A 26025-nucleotide genomic window follows, 5' to 3' on the forward strand; every position below is an offset into this window, starting at 1 on the left:
TGTCAAGGGAAAGACATTGCTGAAAAGTGGCATTATAAGTAACAGACACGTGATGGGAAATCAAGTCCTTGGGCTTCTTTTGTTGGGGACATATCAAAAAGATGTAAATATGCACCAGAAGTAGCAGTAAGTTCCCCCAAATCCCAATGCCAGTATGAGAAATGAATAAATTCCCATAATCATATCATCGAAAAGCCTGGTGTTACAGGATCTGAAAAAGGTACAAATATTATACAGGTCAGCATAAAAAGACTTTTTAAAAAGTCAAAATTAAAATATAAATTGAAAGCAGGAAGTGAGGATGCATGCCTTTGGTTGTACTATTTTTTATTTCCCTATACATTTATAATCAGTAAGAGTGATAATGTTTTGAACCAAAAAATGTAAAGATCACAGAACAATTTTAATTTTTCTTATTATTGATTATTAAGAATGTTTTGCAGTTTCAGCTTGCAGAATAATTTTTACAATCCTATACTCCCTTGTAAAGCAAAAATTGCCTGTAAGTTGCAAAAATAGTACAGAAGGTCCTAGTGAACCCATCACCCTGCTTCCCTCAATGGTAACATCCTTAATAACACTATATTATCAAACCTTAAAATTGGCATTGATTAATACAGTTAACTAGGTTACAGGCCTTACCAGTTTTTTCATGCACTCATTTTTGAAAAATGTTTTTGTGGATAGACCTGTGACATTTTTATCACAAATATAATATGACCACCGCCAGAATCAAGACGCAGAGCTGTTATATCATTACTAAATAACTCTTGCTTGCTACTCCTCTTGCAGTCACACTCTTTGACATCCCTGCCCCCAACCTCTGGCAAACCACTGATCTTTTTCATCTTTATAATTTTGTCACTTGGAGAAATGTATGATTCTTTGAGATTGGCTTTTTTAAAATCAGCATAATGCTCTTAACATACTTCCAAATTAAGTGTATCAGTAGTTTGGGTTTTGATTGTTTTTAAAGATTTTATTGGGGAATTGGGGAAGGGGAACATTGTGTTTTTCCAGGACCCATCAGCTCCAAGTCAAGTTGTCCTTCAATCTTAGTTGTGGAGGGCGCAAGCTCAGCTCCAAGTCCAGTGGTCGCTTTCAATCTAGTGTGTGTGGGGGTGGGGGTGGGTGGAGCATAGTCCACCATCCCATGCAGGAGTCCAATCGACAACCTTGTTGCACACTGAGCCATCCGGCCACTTAATATTTTCAATGTCCAATCTAAATTCAAATTTCCCCAATTTTCTCCAAATTACTTATGGCAGGGAAAACGCTGTTGTTTCAGTCGGGAGCCACTAGAGGGCCACCTTTGCATTTGCCATAAGAGTTCAAGTTTAAACCTTAACCTCCTCCGAGTCTGAAGGAACCTGGGCAGGAGACTTTTTAAAAAATTATTCTCCGCTTCCAAAATGCAGAAAGGCCTTAATAACTTCAGGAGTGGACGCGGAGGTCTATGGGAAATGTAGTCTTCCATGTGTGTCGCTCACCGCACGGCACTCTGGGAAGGGAATTCTGGGCTGCTTCTGCGCAAGTGCAGCTATAATTCCATCTCCTTATTCTACTCCTGGGAAGCTGTTTGGCAACTTGTACGCCTCTTCGGAAGGCAAAGGGCGCGCATTTGGGGTGAGAGCGCGGGGCCGAGTTGAGAGGGGTGCGCTTATGCCTAGGGTTGGGAGAGGGCAGTCCTTGGGACCGCTCCTCTCCCCTAGCGCCTGGTGTATGTGCCAAAGGGTCCTCGGCCCTCGGGGAGGCACGGAAAGGTGTGGGGGCTACCCCGGCCCTCGAGCTCCCTGGTCGCAGGTGAGGCTGAACCCCCAGGAGCAGGTGCTCGGTGCGGGCCGGGGTGCAGGAACCTTGTGTCCGGCCCCGCCTGCCGCGGGACCTAAGAAAAGCCCGTGCTGATGACGGACGGGAAAGCGCGTTTATAATGTCGGCAAGTGAGTCTGCGGTGGGAGCCCGATCTCTAGAGCAAAAAAAAAAAACTTGGTATTTGTAAATTCCAGCTCTGTCATCTGTAGGCCGGGGCGACAGAAGGAACCTGGTTAAGAGTCTGTTTTCTCATCTGAAAATTAGGATATTAATGACTGTTTCATGGTGGTTTTGAAACTTAGATCTAAGGCATCACTTGAAAAATATTCAGGCAAGTGGGAAGCATTGAATAAGTGACAAGGGCTATTCTGTTTGAAAGACACTATGCTCTGTTCTTTATATTGAATGGCTTAATGTAACCTCACAAACACTTTAACAAAAACCGAGGCTCAGGTTGGTGGAGCGGTGTGCTCAAGTCATGAGCTCTGATTCAAGGGATGCTGTGCTTTATAGACATATATCTTGGAGATATTGCGGGTTGGTTCCAGATCACAGCAATAAAACGCAGGTGGAGGATCTCACCTTCAATTTATGAAAAACGCAACATCTGTGGAGCACAATAAAATGAGGTACTTACAATCTCAGACTTTGTTTATTTGCTTTTTAAATAATTGTCTTATTTTTCAATTAGTTGACATATAATACAGAGGGTGCCAAAAAAATGTATACGCATTTTAAGAAAGGAACACTGTATTAAAATTGTAATACTCAATATACACCGATAACAAAAGATGAATGCAAGTCACATTTGACTTCTGCAATTACAAGAGGTGCTCAAAGTGGTGACCATCAGTGTCCAGACACTCCTTATTACAGCAAACTACTGCTTGAGCAACGTTGATCTAACTGTCCACTTGTATACATTTTTGGCACCCCCCAGTATATTAATTTCAGGTGTGCAACATAGTGAGTAGACATTTATATAACTTATGAAGTGATCACCCTAACAAATCTAGTACCCATCTGACATCCTACATAGTTATTACAATATTATTGATTATATTCCTTAATGCTATACTTTACGCATGACCATTTTGTAACTACCAATTCGTACTTTTTAATCCCTTTCCCTTTTTCACCCACTTCCCAACCCCCCTCCCAGCTGACAACCATCAAAATGTTTTCTGTATCTATAAGACTGTTTGTTTTGTTTGTTTATTTTGTCCTTGAGATTCCACATGTAAGTGAAATCATATGGCATTTGTCTTTGTCTTTCTGACTTACTCCACTCAGCACAATACCTTCTAGGTCCATCAATGTTGTTGCAGATGGCAAGATTTCATTCTTTTTTGTGACTGAGTAATATTCCGTTGTGTATATGTTCCACCTCGCTTTTATCCGTTCATCCATTTGTGGACACCCAGTATGCCTCCATTTCTTGGCCATTGTAAACAGTGCTGCAATGAACATATGGATGCACATGTCCCTTTGAGAGGTAGCATTTTGGATTTCTTCAGATAAATACCCTGAAATGGGATTACTGTGCCCTTTTTTGTTTCTTGTTATAGCCTTTGTTTCAAAGTATTTTGTCTAAGTATTGTTACTCCAGATTTTTTTTTTTAATCTCCATTTTCATGAAATATCGTTTTCCATCCCTTTACTTTCAGTCTGTGTCTTTTTTGATATGAAGTAAGTATCTGGTAGGCAGCATATCTAAGGGTTTTGTTTTACCCATTCAGCCATCCTATCTTGATTCGAGCATTTAATCCACTTACATATAAAGAAATTGTTGAAAGGTATGTAGTTATTGCCATTTTGTTATACATACTTTTGATCTTTTTTCTTCTTCTTCTTAAAGAAGTCCCTCTAACATTTCTTGTAATACTGGTTTGGTGATGATGAACTCCTTTAGCTCATTCTTGTCTGGGAAGCTCTTGATCTCTCCTTCAATTCTGAATGATAACTTTGCTGGGTAGAGCCTGGTTGTAGGTCCTTGCTTTTCATCACTTTGAATATTTCCTGCCAATACCTTCTGGCCTGCTAAGTTTCTGTTGAGAAATCAGCTGCCAGTCTTAAGGGAGCTGCCTTGTAGGTAAAAAACTGCTTATCTCTTGCTTCTTTTAAGATTCTTTGTCTTTAACCTTTGGCGTTTTAATTATGATGTGTCTTGGTGTTGGCTTCTTTGGGTTCATCTTGTTTGGGAATCTGCACTTCCTGGGCTTGTATATATTTATTTCCTTTGCCACTTAGGGAAGTTTTCAATCATTATTTCTTCAAAAAGGTATTCAATTTCTTTCTCTCTCCTCCTTCTGGTACCCCTATGATGTGAATGTTGGTATACCTGATGTTGTCCCAGAGGCCCCATAAACTATCCTCATTTTTTGGATTATTTTTCCTTTTTGCTGTTCTGATTGAGTGTTTTCTGCTACTTTATCTTCTTTTTATAAAAACTTTATTGGGGAACAGCCATGGTCATTGGTTACACATTGCTTTCATGCTACAATGGCATAGTTGACGCTTTTAAGGAGGGTGCAACTCACAGTGGCCCATGCCGGGATCGAACTGGCAATCTTGGTGTTATCAGCATGACGCTCTAACCAACTGAGCCAACCGGTCACCCTACTTTATCTTTTAAATCACTGATTTGATTCTCTGCTTCATGTAATCTATTGATTCCCTGTAATGTATTCTTTATTTTAGTTACTGTATTTTTCATTTCTGAATGGCTCTTTTTTATGTTTTTTCTCTCCATTTTTATATTTCCTATTTCCTTGTTAAAGTTCTCACTGAGTTCACCTACTCTTCTCCTAAGTTCATTGAGCATCCTTAACCAGTGTTTTGAACTCTGTGTCTGGTAGATTGCTTGTCTCCATTTTGTTTAGTTCTTTTCCTGGAGCTTTGTTCTGTTCTTTCATTTGGGACATGTTTCTTTGTCTCCCCATTTTGCCTGCCTCCCTGTGTTTGTTCCTATGTATTAGGTAGGGCTGCTATGTCTCCCAGTCTGAGTAGAGTGTCTTTATGTAGTAGGTGTCCTGTGGAGCCCAGTGGTACAGTCTCCCTGGTCACCTGAGCCGGGTGCTCCAGGTGTGTCCCTTGTGTGGGTTGTGTGTGCCCTCCTGTTGTAGCTGAGCCTTGTTTTCTGTTTTCATGTCAATGGGAGGGATTGACCCTCAGGCTGATTAGGTGTGAGGACTGGCCATGACTACAGTGGAGGAGCTATGGTGCAGGGGTTGACACTACAGAGCAGGCTTCACCTTAGCACAGCTCTGGTGCCTGCCCAATCTGCCCTTTGGGTGTGTTGCCTGCAGAGGCCGGTGGGTGGTGTACTGGCTTGGTCTGAAGCTGGCCACCAGGAGTGCTGGCCATACAGCCTCCTGTGAGGGGCCCCACCGCAGGCCAAGTTCAGCTGCAGCCTGCGCCCTTTCTGGGGTCACCTGGCATGAACCGCAAAGCAGTGTGCAGGTGGCAGCCACCAACGCTGGGCTTGGAGGTGCCTGAGAGAGACTAAGCCATGAACCAAAGCTGGCTGCTGCTAGTGCTGGGCTGGACTGCTCAGCCAGAGGTGTGGAGCATGCCAAGGGTAGATGCTGCTTGTTTGGGTTTTGTGAACATTTGAGAGATTTTAGGAAAGTGCAGCATGCACCAAGACAGACCATTTGTATGGAAAAGTCACTGGAAGCCACTTGAGTAGATCTGCAAATTGGATGGGACGGGGGTCTCAGAATTACCAGGGTGGGGTGAACAGTGTTAGCCATGTTGATGGAGATTCAGTTATGGTGGTTGCCTGCCTCTGCAAGCAGGGAGGGGGGAGGACTCAACAAAGCAACAATGGACTCTGCCAGCTCATCTGCTTGAGAGAAAGCTACTCCTCCATCCCTTGTCCTGAAGCCAGACAATTCAATTCCCCCCTGTATGTCCCTGGCACCTTTCTAGTTGCTGCCCCGGCACTGGAGCTCAGAGTGAGTGAGTCCATCAGTGAGCAAGTCCATGTGTGGGCCCTTTAAGAGGAGCATCTGCGACTGCAGCTGCCCTTGTCTCACTCAGCCACAATCTTCACTGGTTTTCACAGCGAGAAGTTGTGGGTGCTTTTCCTGGCACTAGAACCCTGGAGGTGGGGTTGGAACCCCTCCCTCCTCTGGGGGGACCTCCGTAGCTAAGATATCTCACTGTCAGACGTGTGTGTGGGACCAGCTTCTTCTGCATCTCTGTCCTTCCTACAAGTCTCAAGGTGGCTTCTTCTCTATGTCCTTAGTTGTGAGACTTCTGTTCAGCTAGACTTTAGGTAATTCTCAATGGTGGTGGTTCTGTAGTTTAGTTGTAATTTTGATGTGGTCATGAGAGGAGGCAAGCACAGTGTTTACCTACTCTGCCATCTTGACTGGAACTTCTCAGGCTTTGTTTAGATATCACACCTCTCTAAAACCAACACTGCAGTCTTCACAGGCTCTTAGCAAAGTGACCTGTCCCTGAAAACCCAAAGATATAAGGGAAAACAAATATAGGTGGAATCCTACCATATGTCAAATGTATTTTGGGGTTTCTAGTGTCTCTTCAGATCCCATGGGTCAGAGAGAGGTTTCCGGCCCCTTCTGCACTTAATATCTGTCTTAAATCTGATATTATAATGAATTCTAAGAGTCAGGGTTTTGCCTCTGAAATGAATTTGTTTCTCAGGTTATGTCCCAGTTCCCTTGAAACAAAGAAACCCTTGTAGAAAGTAGGACCTCTGTGAACAGGAGTTTAACTTGGAAGAGAGCACCCCTCTGACCTTAGACCTTTCTGCAGAGCTTCAGAGCAGAGGCAGAAGAGCTCAGAAGGGAGCAGAGCCCAGATTTGCAAGGTTAGAAGCAGTTCTTAATCCCCCTGCCCAGAATGAGTGAGTCTTGGTGATGATGCCACCTCCAGAAGCCACCACACTGTGTGACTGGTGAGGGAAGAGGTTGGGGCCAGCCTTCAGTGAGGTGAACTGGGATGGCCCAGGCGTGGATCACTCAGGATAAGCCACTTCATTGGAGAGCTTGTGAGAACGAGGTCTGGGGATAAGGGGCAATTAGACAGGGGGAAATTCTGCCTGCACTGTCCCTGAACAGCCCCCATTCTTTACAGATGCTGTGCTGCTGTCACCCATGTTCATCACATGTGACAGTACTGACATTATCCAGACCTCACAGGATCCCAGAATCATGATACAGGAAGAGTTTTCCAAGACCATCAATTTCTGACTCTCTTGAAGGTTTTAAAGACATTGATCCTGAAAGGTTCATGACTTGTCCAGGGAAATTCAGTTTGTTTATGACATAGTCAAGAGGAAAACATTTCTCTCTCCCACAGGTAAGTCACCAAACGCATTGTATCAAAAGGGCCTTTTGAGAAATACTACATTGAAGCTGAAGCAAACAATGAAAAATTCCTGTCTTAAAGCATTCCATCTCTTTCATTAGGCTTTCTGTGGATTGTCTATATCAGGGGTAAATAATGTACTGAGAAAAATAGATAAAATCTGCATACTGAGTATTTTCCTGCTGAGTTAATCTTAATGAAAGAATACTGTCCTATCCTTTGGTGTAATTGAATTCAACTAATCCTCTGTATTTATTTCTTTGTGTTATTCAAAAGGACACATGCATTATTGTTAATCAAGAAAAGTTTATGTCCACTCAGGAAAAAGCTGCCGATTTGAGCCCCACGGTCATTTCAGAGTCACACAAAGGTGGTGCTACCTGGTGGTTATCCTTCTTATGCCTGTGCCTCACAGGGAAGTTGATCGTCAACTAGAGTATGACATTTGGGGAGGTGACTCTAGAAGCCAAAAGGCAGCCCAAATCTTGTGACCCCTGTCTTCTTTCTGTTCCCTCAGCTGACCCCCAGTTCTCTACACTCTCCCAAGAGCCACAGAAAATGGACACACCTCAGGTGAGCTCTTTATTCACTCCCCTCTTTATATTCTAATGGATTCATGAGGTTGCCAAGGGTCCATGCATTACCTGGGAAAAGAGAAATAGAAATAGATCAAATCAGTCTTGAGGGAAAATAGACACCATTTTACCATTAACTGTGATGTTTGCTGTCAGCTCTTGGTAGGTAGCTTTTGTCAGGGTAAGTAGGTTCCCTTCAGGTGCTATTTTGCTAAGATTTCACATTGGTCATGAATGTGCACTGAATTATATTGAATATCGTTTTGTGTATCTATTGAAATAAAGCTATAGTTTATTTCCTTTATAAATATTGTAAACAATATAATGGGTTTTCTAATATTAACTTGAATTTCTGTATAGACCCTAGTTGCTAATAGAGTGATTAAGTTGCTTTTTTACAGGTTTTCCTAGGGTTTTTTGCTATACTATATTTAGGATTTTTTTTCTGTATCCATAAGTTGGATTGGACTACTTTTTTTTTTTTTAAGATTTTTATTGGGGAATTGGGGGGATGGGAACAGTGCTGGGGAATTGGGGGAAGGGAAACAGACAAGTTGCTGTCGTTTTGTTCTTCAATCTAGTTGTGGAGGACGTTGCTTCACTGGCCCAAGTTGGCACCATCATTGCGCTCTTCTGAGGCAGATCAGTTGCCGGCTTCTGGACGGCCGCTCACTGCAGCTGCTGGCTGCTCACGCTGGCTGCTGGCTACACACGGTAGCCCATGGCAACCCACTGCCACAGCGGCTGCAGCCTACGCCGTCGCTGGTGACTCACGGCAATCCAGCTCCAGGTTGAGCTGTTGTTCAGCATCTTAGCTGTGGAGGGCATTGTCACTGGCCCTCATATGTGGGATCCGAACCGGGGCCCTCTGGCATCCCAAGCCAGTTCTTAACCATCGCGCCACTCGGCCGGCCCTGGACTACTTTTTTATTAAGATACAATTGACATATGACATTGTGTAAGTTTAAGGTGTACGATGTGTTGGGTTGATACGTTTGTCTATTGCAGTATGATTATTACACTAGCATTTGCTAACATCTTTATCATGTCACATAATTATATTTTTCCACGTGTTGAGGACAGTTACTAATTAGTCTCTTAGCAACTTTAACATTTACAAGTATAATGTAGTATTGTTGACTATAATTACTGTGTTGTATATTAGATCTCCAGAATTTATTCATCTACTAGTCACAAGTTTTAGACTATACTTTCTTGTTTCTCTGTCCAATTGTGGTCATAGTCTCATAAAAGGAAATGGGGCACTCATAAAAGGAAAGTTGTGTTATGTGTAGATTCTGTGAAACTCACCTATAAATTTGGACCTTGTGAGGACTTGCTGCATGAACATTTTGATTATTAAATTAATTTATTAGTGGTAAATCTATACTAGATTTGTATTTGTGTTTGTCTTATTATAACTTATTATCATTACATTTACATAGAAAATTATTCATTTCTATTTTGTTTTTAAATGTATTTTTATAAGCTCATTGATAGTATTGTATTGTGTTAGGAATCCAAGGTCTTTATCTGTTATATCAGTAACTTCCTTTTGTTTGATCAGGTTTCAAATTTTATTTTGTTGTAAAGGCTGCTAATCAGTAAAAGACAAAATATGTTCCAGGTGGCTCAGTCTGAAACCTAGAATTTCAGGGTTTCAGAGTCTTGATATTTTGTGCTGGTACTGGACTCTAAATATTGGGAGTATAGGAACATACATTTGCCACATTTATGCCCTCTACCTTTGCATACCCACCTGGGAGCACCATCTCGTGACAAGAACATACTTTCTACATTGAATTGCCTTGGCACCTCTGTGGGAAATCAGTTAGCATATGGATCTGTTTCTAGAATCTGTTCACTTTTGATAATCTATATTAATCCTTTTGCTAATACCACATGGTCTTGATGAGTATCTCTTTACAGTAAGTCTTGAAATCAAGTAATGCGAACTTTCTAACTTTGTTCTTCTTAAAAATTGTTTTGGATATTCTAGGTCCTTTGCATCTTTATAGAAAGCTTTAAAAAATAATCTATCTCAAAAGCTTGCTGAGATTTTAATTTCGATTGCACTGAATCCATAGAATGTATAGTATAGGTCAGTTTGGAGATCTTGGTCATATTGAGTCTTCCAATTCATGAACACAGAAGCTGTCTTCATTTAATTAGGTGGTGATATGGAGGGTTTTTGAAGGTTTTGTTTTTTATCCATTTGAGTCAAAAGGATAGTTTTGACTTACAGTTTAAAAGAATAACTCTGTCTGCTGTTGAAGATAGACTCTAATGGGGCAGTGGTGGAAGCAGGAACAATATAGGAGTCTATTTCCATTATCCTAGAAAGAAATGGTGACCATAAGCGTGTTAACCGTTTTTTTGAAGTGCCTAGAGTCTGCATTTAATGTAAAGTAGGATCAATACACTTTGCGAGGAGCATAAATGTCTAATCGTTATGTTGTTTTATATACCTGAAACTAATATAAAAAAATAAAAAATAAAGTAAGGCCAACAATTTCAGAGTGCCAGTTTCTTTCTCACAACCTTGCAAATAAGAGCATGCTGTCAAGCTTTTTGAATTCTTAAACCAATGTGATTTAAAAAATGATACCTTGGTTTAGTTTTATAAGCTTTTCTCACGAGTGACGTGGAACGTCTTTTTTTGTTTGTAACTCATATTTCTTTTTTGTTGAACTGTTTATCCTTCACTGATTTTTCCATTGATGTGCTGATTTTAATTAATGTATCCAGTGCATTTTATAACCTTTTTCCATGATATAAATTGTACAATTTTCCTACAGTTTTTATATTTTTGTCTTGCTCAGGATTTCTTTTCTTTTCTTTTTTTGCCATAAAGACATTTGATTTTTATGTTGTCAAATTTAGCAGTTTTCTTCTTTTATGATTCCTGGATTTTGTCATAGCTGAGCATTTTCCCACTCTAACATTGTAACAGATGTGTTCTGTGTAGTCTTCTAGGATGTGATTGATTTTATTTTTTACATTTAGACCTTGAATAAATTTTAATTTTATCCTGTACTGTGGTGTGAGGTTTAGATCTAACTCTCTTTTCCCAGATGGCCACCTAGTTATCCCTATGATATTTATGTCCAGCCTTTTTTCACTCATTTGAGATGTCACCTGTATTCAGATAGGAAATGTACTCTGCTAATTACTCTTCCCACTACACACTTTGTTGTAGGGCTTGTTCAGTTAAGCTTGGATTTCCTTCTGGGCTGTCATCAGTGCCCTGCTCCTTCTGTCCAGTTCGATGTTTGTATTTGTTTGTGGGCAACATTGCCCAGCTTTTGTTATCTAATACTATCTTACCCTCTATCTTCCAGAATTTGTTCAAATACTGGGGCCTTCTGCTGGGACATTTCTTTGTATTCCTCTTTTTTTTTTTTTTTTAAAGATTTTATTGGGGAATTGGGGGAGGGGAACAGCATTGGGGAATCGGGGAATGGGAACAGACAAGTTGCTGTCCTTTTGTTCTTCAGTCTAGTTGTGGAGGACGTTGCTTCACTGGCCCATGTTGGTATTATCATTGCGCTCTTCCCGGGTGAGGCAGTCGCTCGCCGGCTATTGGACGGCAGCTCACCAAAGTGCATGCTAACTGCCAGCCAGCCCCACTGCAGCCTATGCCATCGCCAGCGACTCACGGCTGCCCAGCTCCAGGTTGAGCTGTTGTTCACCATCTTAGCTGTAGAGGGCACAGCGTCACTGGCCTGCATGTGGGATCTGAACCGGGGCCCTGCTGCTCAGAGCTGGCGTCCCAAGCCAACTCTTAACCAATGCGCCATTCGGCAGGGCCTGTATTCCTCTTTTGTCATACATTTATAGTAGGTTCTCTGTTTTACCTAAGTGTGTTTACCTAAATGTGTGTGCTCAGTCAGTTCCCTTGAACTAGAGGAATCATGTATGCTTGTAATTCTCTCTTTTAATTTCTAATATTCTAATCTTTCTGATTTCTCTTTCCATCATTTAGAAATTCTTTCTCAGCTTTTATGGCCTATTCTTTTTCTACCTACCTCTTAAATTTTGTAATTCCCTTGAATTGTATACTTGGTTCTTTTCTCTCCTTGGTTTCTATGTCCTTTCTGAGCCAGCTCTTTCTCTGGTGACTTCAGTTACCATCTTGATGACTAATTTCTCCTAAATCCTTATTTTCATTTTAGACTTTCCTTCTTTGTTCCAAATTCATGCAACCAACAGTGAAATAATTCTATCACATATGGAAATAAATAGTTCCACAGGTGTTTTAAGTGTGTATGAAGAACGTCTGCCTGACTGAGACCAAAAATTGGACTCGCTTAGTTCTTCCAGTCTGTGTATGGCATCAGCCTCTACCCAGTTGTTTGTACAGCATCTCTCTGTGTAACTGCACAAGAAAATAATGACTGGATTTTGTTTCCTATAAGGATTGGTTTCCCATTCTTTATTTTTGTTGCATTGCCGTAATATAGGTCATCTCTCTCTCTCTTTTTTTTTTTAAATTTATTGGGGAACAGTGTGTTTTTCCAGGACCCATCAGCTCCAAGTCCAGTTGCCAGTTTCAGTCTAGTTAGGGGAGGCACAGACCACCATCTCATGCTGGAATCAAACCGGCAACCTAGTTGTTCAGAGCACGCCCTCTAACCAACTGAGCTACCCGGCCGGCCGTCCCTACATAATCTTTTGATTTGGGTTTTTTTTGCTGCTTAAGAAATTGTCTGTTCATACAGAGCAATGGTTCCTAAGTAGGGTCGATTTTGCTTCCCAGGAGACATTTGGCAGTGTTTGGAGATTTATTTTTTATTGAGTTATAATTGAAATATAATATTATATTAGTCTCAGGTATACAACATAGCGATTCAATATTTTTATACATTATGAAACGATAATCATGATAAACCTAATTACCATGTCACTATAAAAAATATAGTTATGTTATTCCCTATGCAGTACATTACATCCATGACTTACTTATTTTATAACTGCAAGTTTGTACCTCTTAATCCCCTTCACCCATTTCACCCACCGTCCCCTCCCCTCTGGTAGCCACCAGTTTGTTTTCTTTATCTATGAGTCTGTTTCTGTTTTGTTCTGTTTGTTCATTTGTTTGTTTCTTAGATTCTACATGTAAGTGAAATCATACAGTATTTGTCATACTCTATCTAACTTATTTCACTTAGCATAGTATCCTCTAGGTCCATCCATGTTGTCACAGATGGCAAGATTTTATTCTTTTTTATGACTGAGTAATATTCCAGAGTGTGTGTGTGTGTGTGTGTGCGCGCGTGTGCGTGTGTGTGTGTGTGTGTGTGTGTGTGTGTGTGTGTGTTATGTTGTATGTGTATTCCATATCTTTTTTTATCCATTCATCTATCAGTGGACACTGAGGTTGCTTCCATATCTTAGCTATTGTAAACAATGCTGCCATGAACATAGGGGTACATGTATCTTTTCAAATTAGTGTTTTCCTTTTCTTCAGATAAATACCCAAAAGTGATATTGCTGGGTCATATGGTAGTTTTATTGTTAATATTTTGAGGAAACTGTGTAGAGATATTTTTGATTGTCACAACTGGGGATGCTACTTGCATCTAATCAGTAGAAGACAGGGTTACTGATGAACATCCTAAAATACACAGGGCAGTGTTACTCCAAAATAGTGTTATCTGGTCTACAGTGTTAGTATTGCCAAAATGAAGAAAACATGTTCTAGAGCATTGCTCCAGAAACATAAATCTGGTGGTGTGTAATACCTCCTGGGCTTACGAGGTGTGATAAAAAAATATGGTGAATGTTTATTTTTATTTTTAATTTTTTTTAGCTGAGCCATCCTGCCACCTGTTGGCAGCTCAGTGGCAGCTCAGCTTCGGCCGGAAATTGAACCGGCGACCCTGTTGCTCAGAGCCTGCAATCTTGAGCGAACTCCTAACCAACAGAGCCACTTGGCCGGCCCTAATACGGTGAATGTTTAAATTAAAAAGTTTATTATAGTAAAAGACACATCGCCATTAATCCCCCTCAAAATACTCCCCCTTGCTTTGAACACACTTATCCCACTGTTCTTGCCACTTTCTGAGGCAGTTTTGGAAGTCCTCTTTTGTGAGTGTCTTTAGTTGCACTGTTATGGCTGCCTCGATGTCCTGAATCGATTCAAAACATTTACCTTTCATGGTCATTTTGACTTTAGGGAAGAGCCAGCAGTTGCACAGTGCCAGATTCGGTGAATAAGGTGGATGAGGATACACCGTAATGTTTTCATTTGACAGAAATTACCATATACCAGAAGCAATGTGTGACATGAAGCATTGTCATGGTGGAGGATGAAACCGTTTGTCCATTTCATGTTAATGTGTTGTTCGTGATTCATGATTTATGGCACACTTTAAAACATACGTCTCAACCATAGCTCATACCCGACTGACTGCACTGAACAAGTGGAAACTTGTCACACACTGTTACTAAGGTTCGACACGTTGCTTCCTGTATTGAAGATCCTTGCCTTCCCATTGGGTGGCACTTGGCAGCAGTATTCACCGTATTTTGTGATCACAATGGAAAGGCTCTGTGTTACACATTGCTTCTGGTAAACAGCAATTTCTGTCAAATAAAAACATTACAGTGTGTCCTCATCCACCTTATTCACCAGATCTTGCACCGTGCGACTTCTGGCTCTTCCCCAAAGTCAAAATGATTCAGGTCGTTGAGGCAGCCATGACAGAGCAACTAAAGACACTCATGAAAGAGGACTTCCAGAACTGCTTCAGAAAGTGGCAAGAATGATGGGATAAGTGTGTTTGAAGTGGGGGGGGGAGTATTTTAAGGGGGAATAATGGCAATGTGTCTTTTACTGTAATACATTTTTGTTCATTTAAACACTCACCATATTGTTTGATCACACCTCATACATGTCTGTCTTCATTGGTTCCCCATTACCCCAGCAGAGAACTCCAGGTTGGGGCATGTTTACTCTCCAGAGTGCTCAGCATAATCCAATGGTGTATGGAAAATATATACAGGAATTCTATTTTATTAACTTTACCTAAAAATATAAGGTACTAAGCTTTCTCATTATATTAAGTGACAAAAGGTGTGTATAATTTAAAAATAAATTAAATCAGAGCATGAGAATAATTTTTTTTTTTACTAATTGTGCACATATCCCCAAAGTATAAGAGTTAGGCCCATAATAGTCATCTCTTACAGCATTAAAAAAACAACACAAAACTCTATAGACAGTAAATATATTGAGTTAGTTTCCAAAACTGTTTTCTATGTCCCTGATTCTGGGCCCTGAGATTGATTAGAAATGTGCTATTACAGGCCTCAGTGTCCTTCAAGGACGTGTCTGTGGAGCTCACCAAGGAGGAGTGGCAGCAGATGGACTCAACTCAGAGGGCCCTCTACAGAGATGTGATGCTGGAGACCTACAGCCACCTCGTCTCCGTGGGTGAGCAGACCTGACCACCTGACTGCCTCTAGTATGCAATTCTGTTTTTCATTTTTAAATGTTAATCATTTTTGTTGAGGGGCATTTAACAGAAAATAAAATTCAGCACTTTTCAGTGTACAAGTCAATGAGTTTCACCGTCATCAAAACCATGATTTGGAATAGTTCCATCCTCCCAGAAAGATACCTTGTAGCCCTTTGCAGTGAGTTCCCTCCCTCCATCCTTACCTTTCAGGCCTCTAGCAATCACTGATCTGCTTTCTATTGCAACAATTTTGCCTTTCCTCGAATTTTACATAAATGGAATCATAAAGTATATACCGTATTTGCCGGCGTATAAGACGACTCGGCGTATAAGACGACCCCCTAACATTTCCACTCAAAATACAGAGTTTGTTTATATGGTCGGCTGTGTGCGATTTTGCGAGTGTGGTAAAATCGCATAACAGCAAAATCGCATAACAGCCGAGCATACACCCAGCAGCGCTGCTGATGCCTGAACGGTATGTGGAATGAAGTGGGCGGGCATCGGGAGGCCACTATGGCACGGGGCAAGCACTATGGGCAGTCTATCTGAAGTGTACCTGGTGTATAAAAGACGACCCCCCACTTGGAGGCATATTTTTCAGGGCCAAAAAGTTGTCTTATACGCCGGCAAATACTGTACTTACTGTCTTTTGTCTGGCTTCTTTCATTTAGCTTAATGCTTTTTTGATACTCATGCATGTGTGTGTGTATCACTAGTTTATTCTTTTTACCACAATTTGTTATCTTTTCATTTGATAGACACATGGGTTTTTTTCTAGTTTGGGGCTATTATGAATAAAGCTGCTGTGAACATGCATAGCCAAGTCTTTGTGTCGTTATGTTTTCATTTTTCTTGTGTAAATACCTGAGAGTAAACTCACTAGGTCTTCTGGTAACTTTATATGTAATTTTATAAGGAGCTGCCAAATGTTTAAAGTTGACTGTACTGTTTCTCATGCCTAGAAGTGATGTCTGACAGTTCTCATTCCTCTTTGGTTACCAACATTTGGTTTGGTAAATCTAGTTATTTTTAACCACTATAGTTGGTGTCTACTTATATCTCATTAGGTTTTAATTTGCATTTCCTTGGTGACTAACAATGTTGAACCTCTTTTCATGTGCTTTCTAACCATTCATAATCTCCATTGCTGAAGTGTCTAATGAAATCTTTAATCCATTTTCTGTTTGGTTTAGTTTTTGTTGTTTTGTTTGTTTGTTTTAGGTGGTGGTGTGGAGTTGAAGGAGTCTAGACCTTTAGCAAATAATATTTTGCAAACCCATTTTTCTCCATCTCTGGCTTGCCTTTTCAAGAGGAAAATGTTTTCAAATTGTTTCTGGTTTTTACATCCACTCATGAAAAGAACTTTCTATATGACATAATTATAGATTCACAGGAATTAGCGCAATTGTATTCTTCACAAGTTTTCCCCAATGGTTATATTGTACATGACTGTAGTATAGTCTCAGCACCATTTGTAAATCAATATTGGTACAATGTGTGTGAATAGTTCTATGCCGTTTTATCACATGTGGAGATTCCTGTAACCACCACCACAGTAAAGATACAGAACTATTCTATCACTACAAAGGTTTCTCTCATGCTACCATTTTACAATCATACCCATCCCCTCTCCCATACCATCCCTAATCTCTGCCAACTACTAACATGCCCTTCATCTGATGATTTTGCCATTTCAAGAGCATTATATAAATGGAATAATACAGTATTTGATGTGTTGAGTTTGAGATCCATCCAAATTATAGTGTATATCAATAGTTTATTTCTTTTATTACTACATGGTATTCCATTGTGTGAATGTGTCATAATTTGTTTAGCCATTCACCTATTGAAGGACATTTTGGTTGTTTGTAATTTTTGGCTATTTTAAGTAAGCTGCTATGAACATTCATATTCAAGTTTTTCTTTGAGCATAAATTAGTATTTCTCTGAGATAAATGCCCAGGAGTGTGCTTGTGGTTGTTTGGTAAGTATATATTTTTTATTTTTTGATAAAAATGTATTGGGGTGAAATGGTCAACAAAATGACATAGGTTTCAAGTGCACATTTGTATAATGCAACATCTATGTATTGCATTGTGTGCTCACCACCCAGAGTCAGTTCTCCTTCTGTTACCATATACTTGACCCCCTTTACCCCCTTCTACCTCCCCCCTCACCCTCTGGTAACCACTAAACTGTTGTCTGTGTCTATGAGTTTTTGTTTTTTTATTTGCTTATCTTGTTCCTTTGTTGCCTTCAGTTTTGTTTTTTGTTTTTGATTTTTTTTAGCTGAGCCATCCTGCCACCTGTTGGCAGCTCAGCTCGGGCTGGGCATCAAACCGCTGTTGCTCAGAGCTTGCACTCTTGAGCGAGCTCTTAACCAACTGATGTTGCCTTCAGTTTTATATCCCACATATGAGTGAAGTCATATAGTTCTCGACCTTTTCTGTCTGACATATTTCACTTAGCATAAAAACCTCAAGATCCATCCTTGATGTCGCCAATGGCAGTATTTCATCTTTTCTTATGGCAGAGTTGCATTCCATTGTGTATATGTACCACATCTTCTTTATCCAGTCATCTCTTGAAGGCACTTTGATTGTTTCCATGTCTTGGCCACTGTAAATAATGCTGCAGTGAACATCAGAGTACATATATCTTTACGGATAAATGTTTTCATAATTTTGGGGTATATACCCAGGACATGGATTACTAGGTCATATGGTAATTCTAGTGTTAATTTTTTTTAGAAATGTCCACACTGCCTTCCATAACGACTGCACCAATCTGCATTCCCACCAACAGTGTATGAGGGGTTTTTTTTCTCCACAGGCTCTCCAACACTTATTATTTGTCTTGTTGATGATAGCCATTCTAATTGGTTTGAGGTAATATCTCATTGTGGTTTTGATTTGCATTTCTCTGATGATTAGTGATGTTGAACATCTTTTCGTATGTCTGTTGGTCACCTATATGTCTTCTTGGGAGAAGTTTCTGTTCATATCCTATGCCCATTTTTAAACTGGATTGTTTGTCTTTTGGTTGTTGAGTTGTATGAGTTCTTTATATATTTTGGATATTAGCCCCTTATCTGAGTCTTTCTTTGCAAATATCTTCTCCAATTTGGTTGGTTGCCTCTTTGTTTTGTTGATGGTTTCTTTTGCTGTGCAGAAGCTTTTTAGTTTGATATAGTCCTATTTATTTACTTTAGCTTTTACTTCTTTTGCCTTTGAGGTCAAATTCATAAAATCCTCTTTGAACTCAAGGTCCATAAGGTTAGTAACTGTGTTTTTTTCTATGTAGTTTATTGTTTCAGGTCTTATGTTTTGGTCTTAGATCCATTTTTAGTTAATTTTGGTACATGGTGACAAATAGCAGTCTAGTTTCATTCTTCTGCACGTGGCTTTCCAATTTTCCCAGCACCACTTATTGAAGAGGCTTTTTTTTCTCCATTATACATAAGTTTTTGGCTCCTTTGTCGAAAATTATCTGTTCCTACTTATGTGGGTTTATTTCTGGGTTTTCAGTTCTATTCCATTGGTCTGTGTGTCTGTTTTTCTGCCAATACCATGCTGTTTTGATTATTGTTGTTCTGTAATACAAGCTGAAGTCAGGGCATGTGATATCTCCAGCCTTATTTTATTTTTTTTTCTTAAGAGTGCTTTGGCTCTTTGGGGTGTTTTGTAGCTCCATACAAATCTGATGATTTTTTTGTTCTATTTCTTTAAAAAATGCCATTGGGATTTTGATGGGAGTTGCATTAAATCTGTATATTGCTTTGGGTGATATGGCCATTTTAACTATGTTGATTCTTCCAATCCATGAACACAGAATGTCTTTCCATTTCTTTGTGTCTTCTTCAATTTCTTTTAAAAATGTCTTATAGTTTTCAGTGTATAGGTCCTTCATATCTTTGTTTATTCCTTGGTATTTTATTCTTTTTGTTGCAATTGCAAAAGGAATTGCTTTTTTCATTTCTTTTTGTGAAATTTCATTGTTTATGTAGAAATGCAATTGATTTTTGTACATTGATTTTGTAGCCAGCAACTTTACTGTATTTGTTTATTATTTCTAATAGCTTTTTGGCAGAGTCTTTAGGGTTTTCTAAATAAAGAATCATGTCCTCTGCAAAAAGCGACAATTTAACATCTTCATTCCTAATTCGGAGGCCTTTTTATTTCTTTCTCTTACCTGATTGCTGTCTCTGGCTAGGACCTCCAATACTATGTTGAAAAGTGGTGGTGATTGGGAACATTCCTGTCTTGTTCCTAAATGTAGAGCGAAGGGCTTCAGTTTTTCACCATTAATTATGATATTAACTGAGGGTTTGTCATATATGGCCTTTATTATATTAAGGTATTTTCCTTCTATACCCATTTAATTGAGTGTTTTAATCATAAATGGATGTTATATCTGGTCAGATGCTTTTTCTGCATCTATTGATATAATCATATGATTTTTTTTATAAAGAAGATTTTATTTGGGGAATTGAGGGAGGGGAACAGCGTTGGGGAATCGGGGAAGGGAACAGCCAAGTTTTTGTCCTTCGATCTTAGTTGTGGAGGGTACAGATAGCTCAGCTTCAAGTCCAGTCACCATCCGGCCGCCCGGCAGCAGCTTGTGGCTGCTCTGCTCAAGGTGCCGTGTTCAATCTTACTTGCAGATAGGCGTAGCCCACCATCTCATGCAGGCCTCAGACCAGCAACCTTGTTGTTAGGAACACGTGCTCTCACCAGCTGAGCCATCCTGCCACCTGTTGGCAGCTCCGTGGCAGTTCAGCTTGGGCAAAGCTTACTGGCCTATGTGGGAATCCAACCAGCGACACTGTTGCTCAGAGCTCACTCTCCTAACCAACTGAGCCACTCGGCCAGCCCCTTGTGTCTTTTTTTTTTTTATCTTAGTGAGTCTAGCCAACAGTTTTTCAACTTTATTAATCTTTTCAAAGAACCAGCTCTTTGTTGCATTAATTTTTTTCTACTGCCTTTTTGTTCTCTGTTTCTTTTAGTTGTGCTCTGATTTTTATTATTTCCTTCCTCCTGCTGACTTTGGGTTTCATTTGTTCTTCTTTTTCTAGTTCTTTAAGGTGTAATGTGAGGTTGTTTATCTGGGGTTTTTTCTTGTTTGTTGAGATAGGCCTGTAATGATATAGATTTCCCTCTTATTACTGCTTTTGCTGCATCCCAATAATTTTGATAGGATGTATTTTCATTCTCATTTCTTTCTATATATTCTTTGTTCTGTCCTCTTATTTCTTCTTTGACCCAGTTGTTCTTTAAATGCATGTTGTTTAATCTCCACATATTTGTGGGTTTTCCCACATTTTTTTGCAGTTGATATCCAGTTTCAAAGCCTTGTGATCAGGGAATATGCTTGGTATGATATCAGTCTTCTTAAATTTGCTAAGGCTAGTTTTTTGCCCCAACATATGGCATATGGTCTATCCTTGAGAATGTTCCATGTACACTATAAAAGAATGCATAGTCTGATGTTCTAGGATGAAGGACTCTGTAAATGTCAATTATGTGCATTTGGCCTAATGTGTCATTTAAGGCTGATAATTCCTTATTGATGTTCTGTTTGGATGCTCTATCCATAGCTGTCAGTGATATATTTTGGTCCCCTACTATATTATCTTTTGGTCCATTGCTCCCTTTAGTTCTATTAGTAGTTGCTTTGTATATTTTGGTGCTCCCTGATTGGGGTCATATGTATTGATAAGCATTATGTTTTCTTCTTGTATTGTCCCCTTTATTATTATGAAATGTCCATCTTTGCCTCATTATCTTTTTTATCCTGAATTCTGTTTCATCTGATGTAAGTATGGATACATATGGTTTTCTCAATATACCATTTGCTTGGAGTATCGATTTCTACCCTTTCCGTTTGAGTCTATTTGTCCTTGTAGCTGAGATGTGTCTCTTTGAGGCAGCATATGATTGGGTTTTGCTTTTTGATCCAATCTGCTACTTTTTATTGGTGAATTCAGTCCATTTACATTTAGGGTGATTATTGATCTATGATGATTTCCTATATCCATTTTGTCTTTTGTTTTCTGGTATTTCAGTGTCTCCACTCTTTCTTTGCCTTTTTGTTGCTGTCCTTTTAGTGTGGGATTGTTCTATGATTTTTCCCTCTGTTTCTTCTTGTATTTTGTTAAATATCTCAGTTCTGGATTGTGTTTTGAGTGGTTACCATTAAGTTTATGTAAAAGAAAGTTTCATATATATAGTAGTTCTTTTTCTTCAGCATGCTTCTTATCTCCATTCCCCTTTGCAGGTTCAGACCTTTACTCTCTCCCCTTTTATGTTTTTGTTGTCACAAGTTATCTCCACTTATGCTGTGAGTTGATTTCTGCATTGTGTTAGCAAATTGTCTTTTTTTTCTTTTTCCTTTTTTTTAAAAATATTTTTTTTCTTCTTTACCCTTCATGTTATGTCTACGTTTATAGTGCCCTATTTTGGGTAGAGGTTGTCATTTCCTGCCTTAGTCTGTCTGTTAGTAATGTTGCTCATGGTTTTATATTCTTTTGTTTTTTTGTGTGTCAGGTCAAATAAACCTCCTTCAGTATTTCCTGTAATACAGGACATGTGTTAGAAAATTCCCTCAGCTTCTGTATTTCTGGAAAGGTCTTTATTTCTCCTTTATATCACAGGATATCTTTGCTGGATATATTGTTCTTGGTTCATAATTTCTCTCTTTCGATAGTTTGAATATTTGATTCTACTCCCTCCTGGCTTGTAGAGTTTCTGCTGAAAATCCTGATGATAGTGTAATGGGCTTTTCCTTATAGGTTACTGTTTTTTATCCCCTGGTTGCCTTGAGAATTCTTTCTTTGTCATTGATTTTTGTCAGCTTCAATACAATGTGCCTTGGAGAAGACCTGTTGGACTCGAGGTAATTAGGTGTCAAAGAAGCCATAAAAATCAATAGCAGAAAAGTAATAGCAAAATGGCCAAAGGAAATTATTCCTTGCCAGTAACTATTTTAAATGTAAATGGATTAAATTCTGGCAAAAGGCAGAGATTAGCAGAATGCATTTAAAAAACATGATCTAACTCTGCTCTCTATGAGATTTATTTGAGATCTAAAGACACAAATATGTTGAAAATGAAAGATGGGGAAAAGATATTCTGTGCAAACAGTGACCAAAAGACAGTAGGGGTAGCTATACTAATATCAGACAAAATAGACTTTAATCAGAAACTGTTACAAGAGACAATAAAAAAGACAATATGTATTGATAAAAGGGTCAGTTCACCATGAAGACATAATTATAAACATATATGCACCAAACATCAGAGCCCCAAAATATATGAAGCAAACATTGACAGAGTTGAAGGGAGAAATAAGACAGTTCTACAATAATACATAGTCACTTCAGTACTTTCTTTTAATAATGGATTGAACAACCAGACAAAAATAAAGGAAATAAGACTTGAGCAACACCATAAACCAACTAAACCTAACAGATAAATAGAAGACTCCACCAAACTACAGCAGAATACACAATTTGTCTCATGTGCACATGGATCATTTTCTAGGCTAGACTACAAAACATGTCTTAAATACATTTCAAAAGATTAAGGAAATATGTACTATGTTTTCCAGTCAAATTAATGAAACTAAGAAGTCAATAAAAGGGAAAATGAAATGTCACAAATATAGAAAACGAACAACACACTCTTAACCAATGAGTCAAGAAATAGCAAGCAAAATTAGAAAATACCTGGAGAATGAAAATGGAAACATAACATACCAAAACTTATAGGGTGTGGCGAAAGTAACAATAAGAAATTTGTAGCTGTAAATACATACATTAAACAAGAAGATCTCAAATCAATAACCTAACTTTACACTTTAAGGACCCAGAGAAAGAAGAACAAACTAAACTTAAACCTAGATGAAAGGAAATAACAGAGGTTAGAAAAGAGAAATAAAATCAAGACTAAAAAAAAAAATCAATGAAACCTAAAGTTGTTTCTTTGAAAACAAACTTTGGAATCGTTAACTAGATTGAATAAGAAAAAAGAATACTCAAATCAATAAAATCAGAAATTAATGTGGGAACAGTACTACCAATTCTACAGAAATAAAAATAATTATGAGAATACTATGAGCAATTGTATACCAACAAATTGGACAACCTAATGAAATGGACAAATTCCTAGAAACAAATAATTATCCAAAACTATAAAGAAATGGAAAGTCTAAATAGATCTAGAAGTAGTTTCTGGTATCGTTTTCCAATGAAAGGAATCAAAGTACCTTGGAGAAATGGCTGATTCTAGGGCTAGAGCATGGACTATACAAGATGAGTGTGGAGGAACCTAAGGAAATCCTCAAAAAACCATGGGGGTGTGTCAAAGACCAGAGAAGCCGAAGTTAAAGAGCTCACAATAGCCAAAGCTGCAACACTTTGAGCAGTAAAATAACATAATGTTGGTTTATAACCCAAAGTATAAAGTACCCATGAGTTCAAACTGATATTTTGATCCTCATGTTTCCAGGTTATGGTGCTCTTTATTTCTACATGTAAATCCATTAATCTTTTCCCACCTGATAATATTTTTCTTCTGTCTAAAGAATTTCTTTTAACTTTTCCTGTAACACATGTCAGTTGGTGATAAATTCTTTCAGCTTTTGTTAGAAAATGTATTATATTTGCTATGGACCTCTGGGTTGACTTTTTTCTTTCTTTCAGTACTTTAAAATTGTCACTTCATTGTCTTCTGGCTCATATAATTTCTGACCAGAAGGAGGCATTCATTCTTATTCCTCTGTACATATTGTATCTTTTTCTGTCTACTTAAGATGTTCTATTTATCAGTGGTTTTCAGCAATTTGGTTATAATGTGCCTTGATGTACTTTTCTTCATGTTTCTTTTCCTTGGCATTCATTTAGTTTCTTAAATCTGAGGGTTTATACAATTCATCAAAATTTGAACATTTGCTCATTATTTCTTTAAATGTGTTTTTCTTCCTCCTTTATTTCTTCTGAAATGCTAATTGCACATGTGTTAGATAACTTGATGTTATCCCACAGGTCATAGTTAACTCTGCTTATTATTTTCCAGTCTTCATTCACTGTGGGTTTTTTCTATTATAGTTCTAACTTATCATAGTTAATGCCTTAAAGTCTCAATCTGTCTTATGCCGTTTATCCTTCCTTATCCTTCCTTTCAGATGTTTTTCATATTTAGTTTTGCAGTTTGGAACTTTTTTGTAAATTCCCTTTTTTTTCCCCTCATCATGTTCATCTTTCTCGTCTTAAGCATATGGAGTATATTTGCTGTTTTAATGGCTTTGATTCTTAATTTGATATGTGTCATTTGTTACTCTGTTGCTACTGATTGATTTTTCTCCTTGATAAGAGTCATGTATCCCTGCTTGTATACATTCCTAGCAATTTAAAAAAAATTTTTTTATTGGGTTCTAGATGTTATGAATTTTACATTAGTATGTGGTAGTCTTGTCATGTTATTTTAAGTTTTGGGGGGCCTTTTCTGGGATGAAATTATTTGGAATTAATCTAATCCTTTCAAGGCTTACTTTAAGCTTTGTTATGTTGGATTCAGAGCTCACTTTACTCTTGGACTAACTTGGCTTCTTTACTAAGGCAATAAATATCCTCTGGTTATTCTCCCCAGTTGGTCATAAATTTGAGGGTTTTTTTATCCTGGCTGCTGGGAAGAGAAACATCCTACTTCTGTGCATGCTTTGGTGATTTTTCAGCCTACTCTTTCACAGATCTTCCCTAACCTGCAGTGTTTTTCTTTCTTCTTCTTTTTTAAAATTCAACTTTTTTTAAAAAACTTTTTTGGGGAACAATGTGTTTTTTGGGGGAACAGTGTGTTTTTTTCTAGGACCCATCAGATCCAGGTCAAGTTGTTGTCTTTCAATCTAGTTGTGGAGGGCGCAGCTCAGCTCCGAGTCCAATTGCCGTTTTCAATCTATTGGGTTGTCAGAAAAGTCATGACGCATGTTTGCAACAGATAGCATTGGTTCATTTTTGGAAGTACTAGAGTCATTTGCATCTATGTTATTGCTATGTCATTTGACAGCTGACAGTTCTAGCTTCATTCTAAAAAAACAAAATTGAGCAATTTGGTTGAGTTCTGGAAATTTTACAAGTTGAAGATGGAAGACCAAACTGTACATTTTCGCCATATTTTACTGTTTACTTCCATAAAAGGAAGAATGCCCATCAAGCTTGTGAAAAGTTGCATAAAGTTTACGGTGACAATGCTCTATAAGAATGTCAGTGCCAACAATGGTTCATGAAATTCTGTGCTGGTGATTTTGATCTCTATGACGCTCCTCAGTCAGGGAGGCCCATTGAGGTTGATGACAACAAAATAAAGGCATTGATGGAGTCAAACCCACATTACACGACATGAGAGATTGCAGAAACATTGAACATCCATCATGCAAGTGTTCATGACCACCTGAAGAAGCTGGGATATGTAAGCAAGCTCGATATTTGGGTTCCGCATGAACTCAAAGGAGTTCATTTGACAGCACGTATAAATATCTGCAATATGCTCATTAAATGTGAGGAAAACAATCCTTTTTTGAAGCGACTGATAACTGGTAATGAGAAGTGGATTCTTTACAACAATGTGGTGTGCAAACAGTCTTGGTCCTGATGTGATGATTTGCCTCAAACAACATGGAAAGCAGACATTCATCAGAGGAAGGTTATGCTCTCAGTGTGGTGGGATTTTAAAGGTGTCATGTTTTTCAAGCTCCTACCAAGGAACCAAACAATCAATTCGAATGTGTACTGTCGGCAATTGGACAGTTTGAACAAATCCATCATCCAGAAACGTCCA

General features: G+C 38.7%; 1 protein-coding gene across 1 annotated transcript in view; it reads left to right on the forward strand.

The window, feature by feature from the left end:
- The first annotated feature begins 1535 nt into the window (after positions 1-1535).
- LOC109376693 (zinc finger protein 782-like) overlaps positions 1536-26025 on the forward strand; it is a 34715-nt gene continuing 10225 nt past the window's right edge. The window contains exons 1-4 of the mRNA XM_019632774.1: positions 1536-1626; positions 6919-7143; positions 7670-7725; positions 15039-15165. Coding sequence (XP_019488319.1) covers positions 7711-7725; positions 15039-15165 — 142 coding nt within the window. The 5' untranslated portion in view covers positions 1536-1626; positions 6919-7143; positions 7670-7710. The remainder of the gene's footprint in view (positions 1627-6918; positions 7144-7669; positions 7726-15038; positions 15166-26025) is intronic.

This window comes from Hipposideros armiger, unplaced genomic scaffold (assembly GCF_001890085.2).
Source record: "Hipposideros armiger isolate ML-2016 unplaced genomic scaffold, ASM189008v1 scaffold_1171, whole genome shotgun sequence".
In the NCBI taxonomy this organism is placed as follows: Eukaryota; Metazoa; Chordata; class Mammalia; order Chiroptera; family Hipposideridae; genus Hipposideros; species Hipposideros armiger.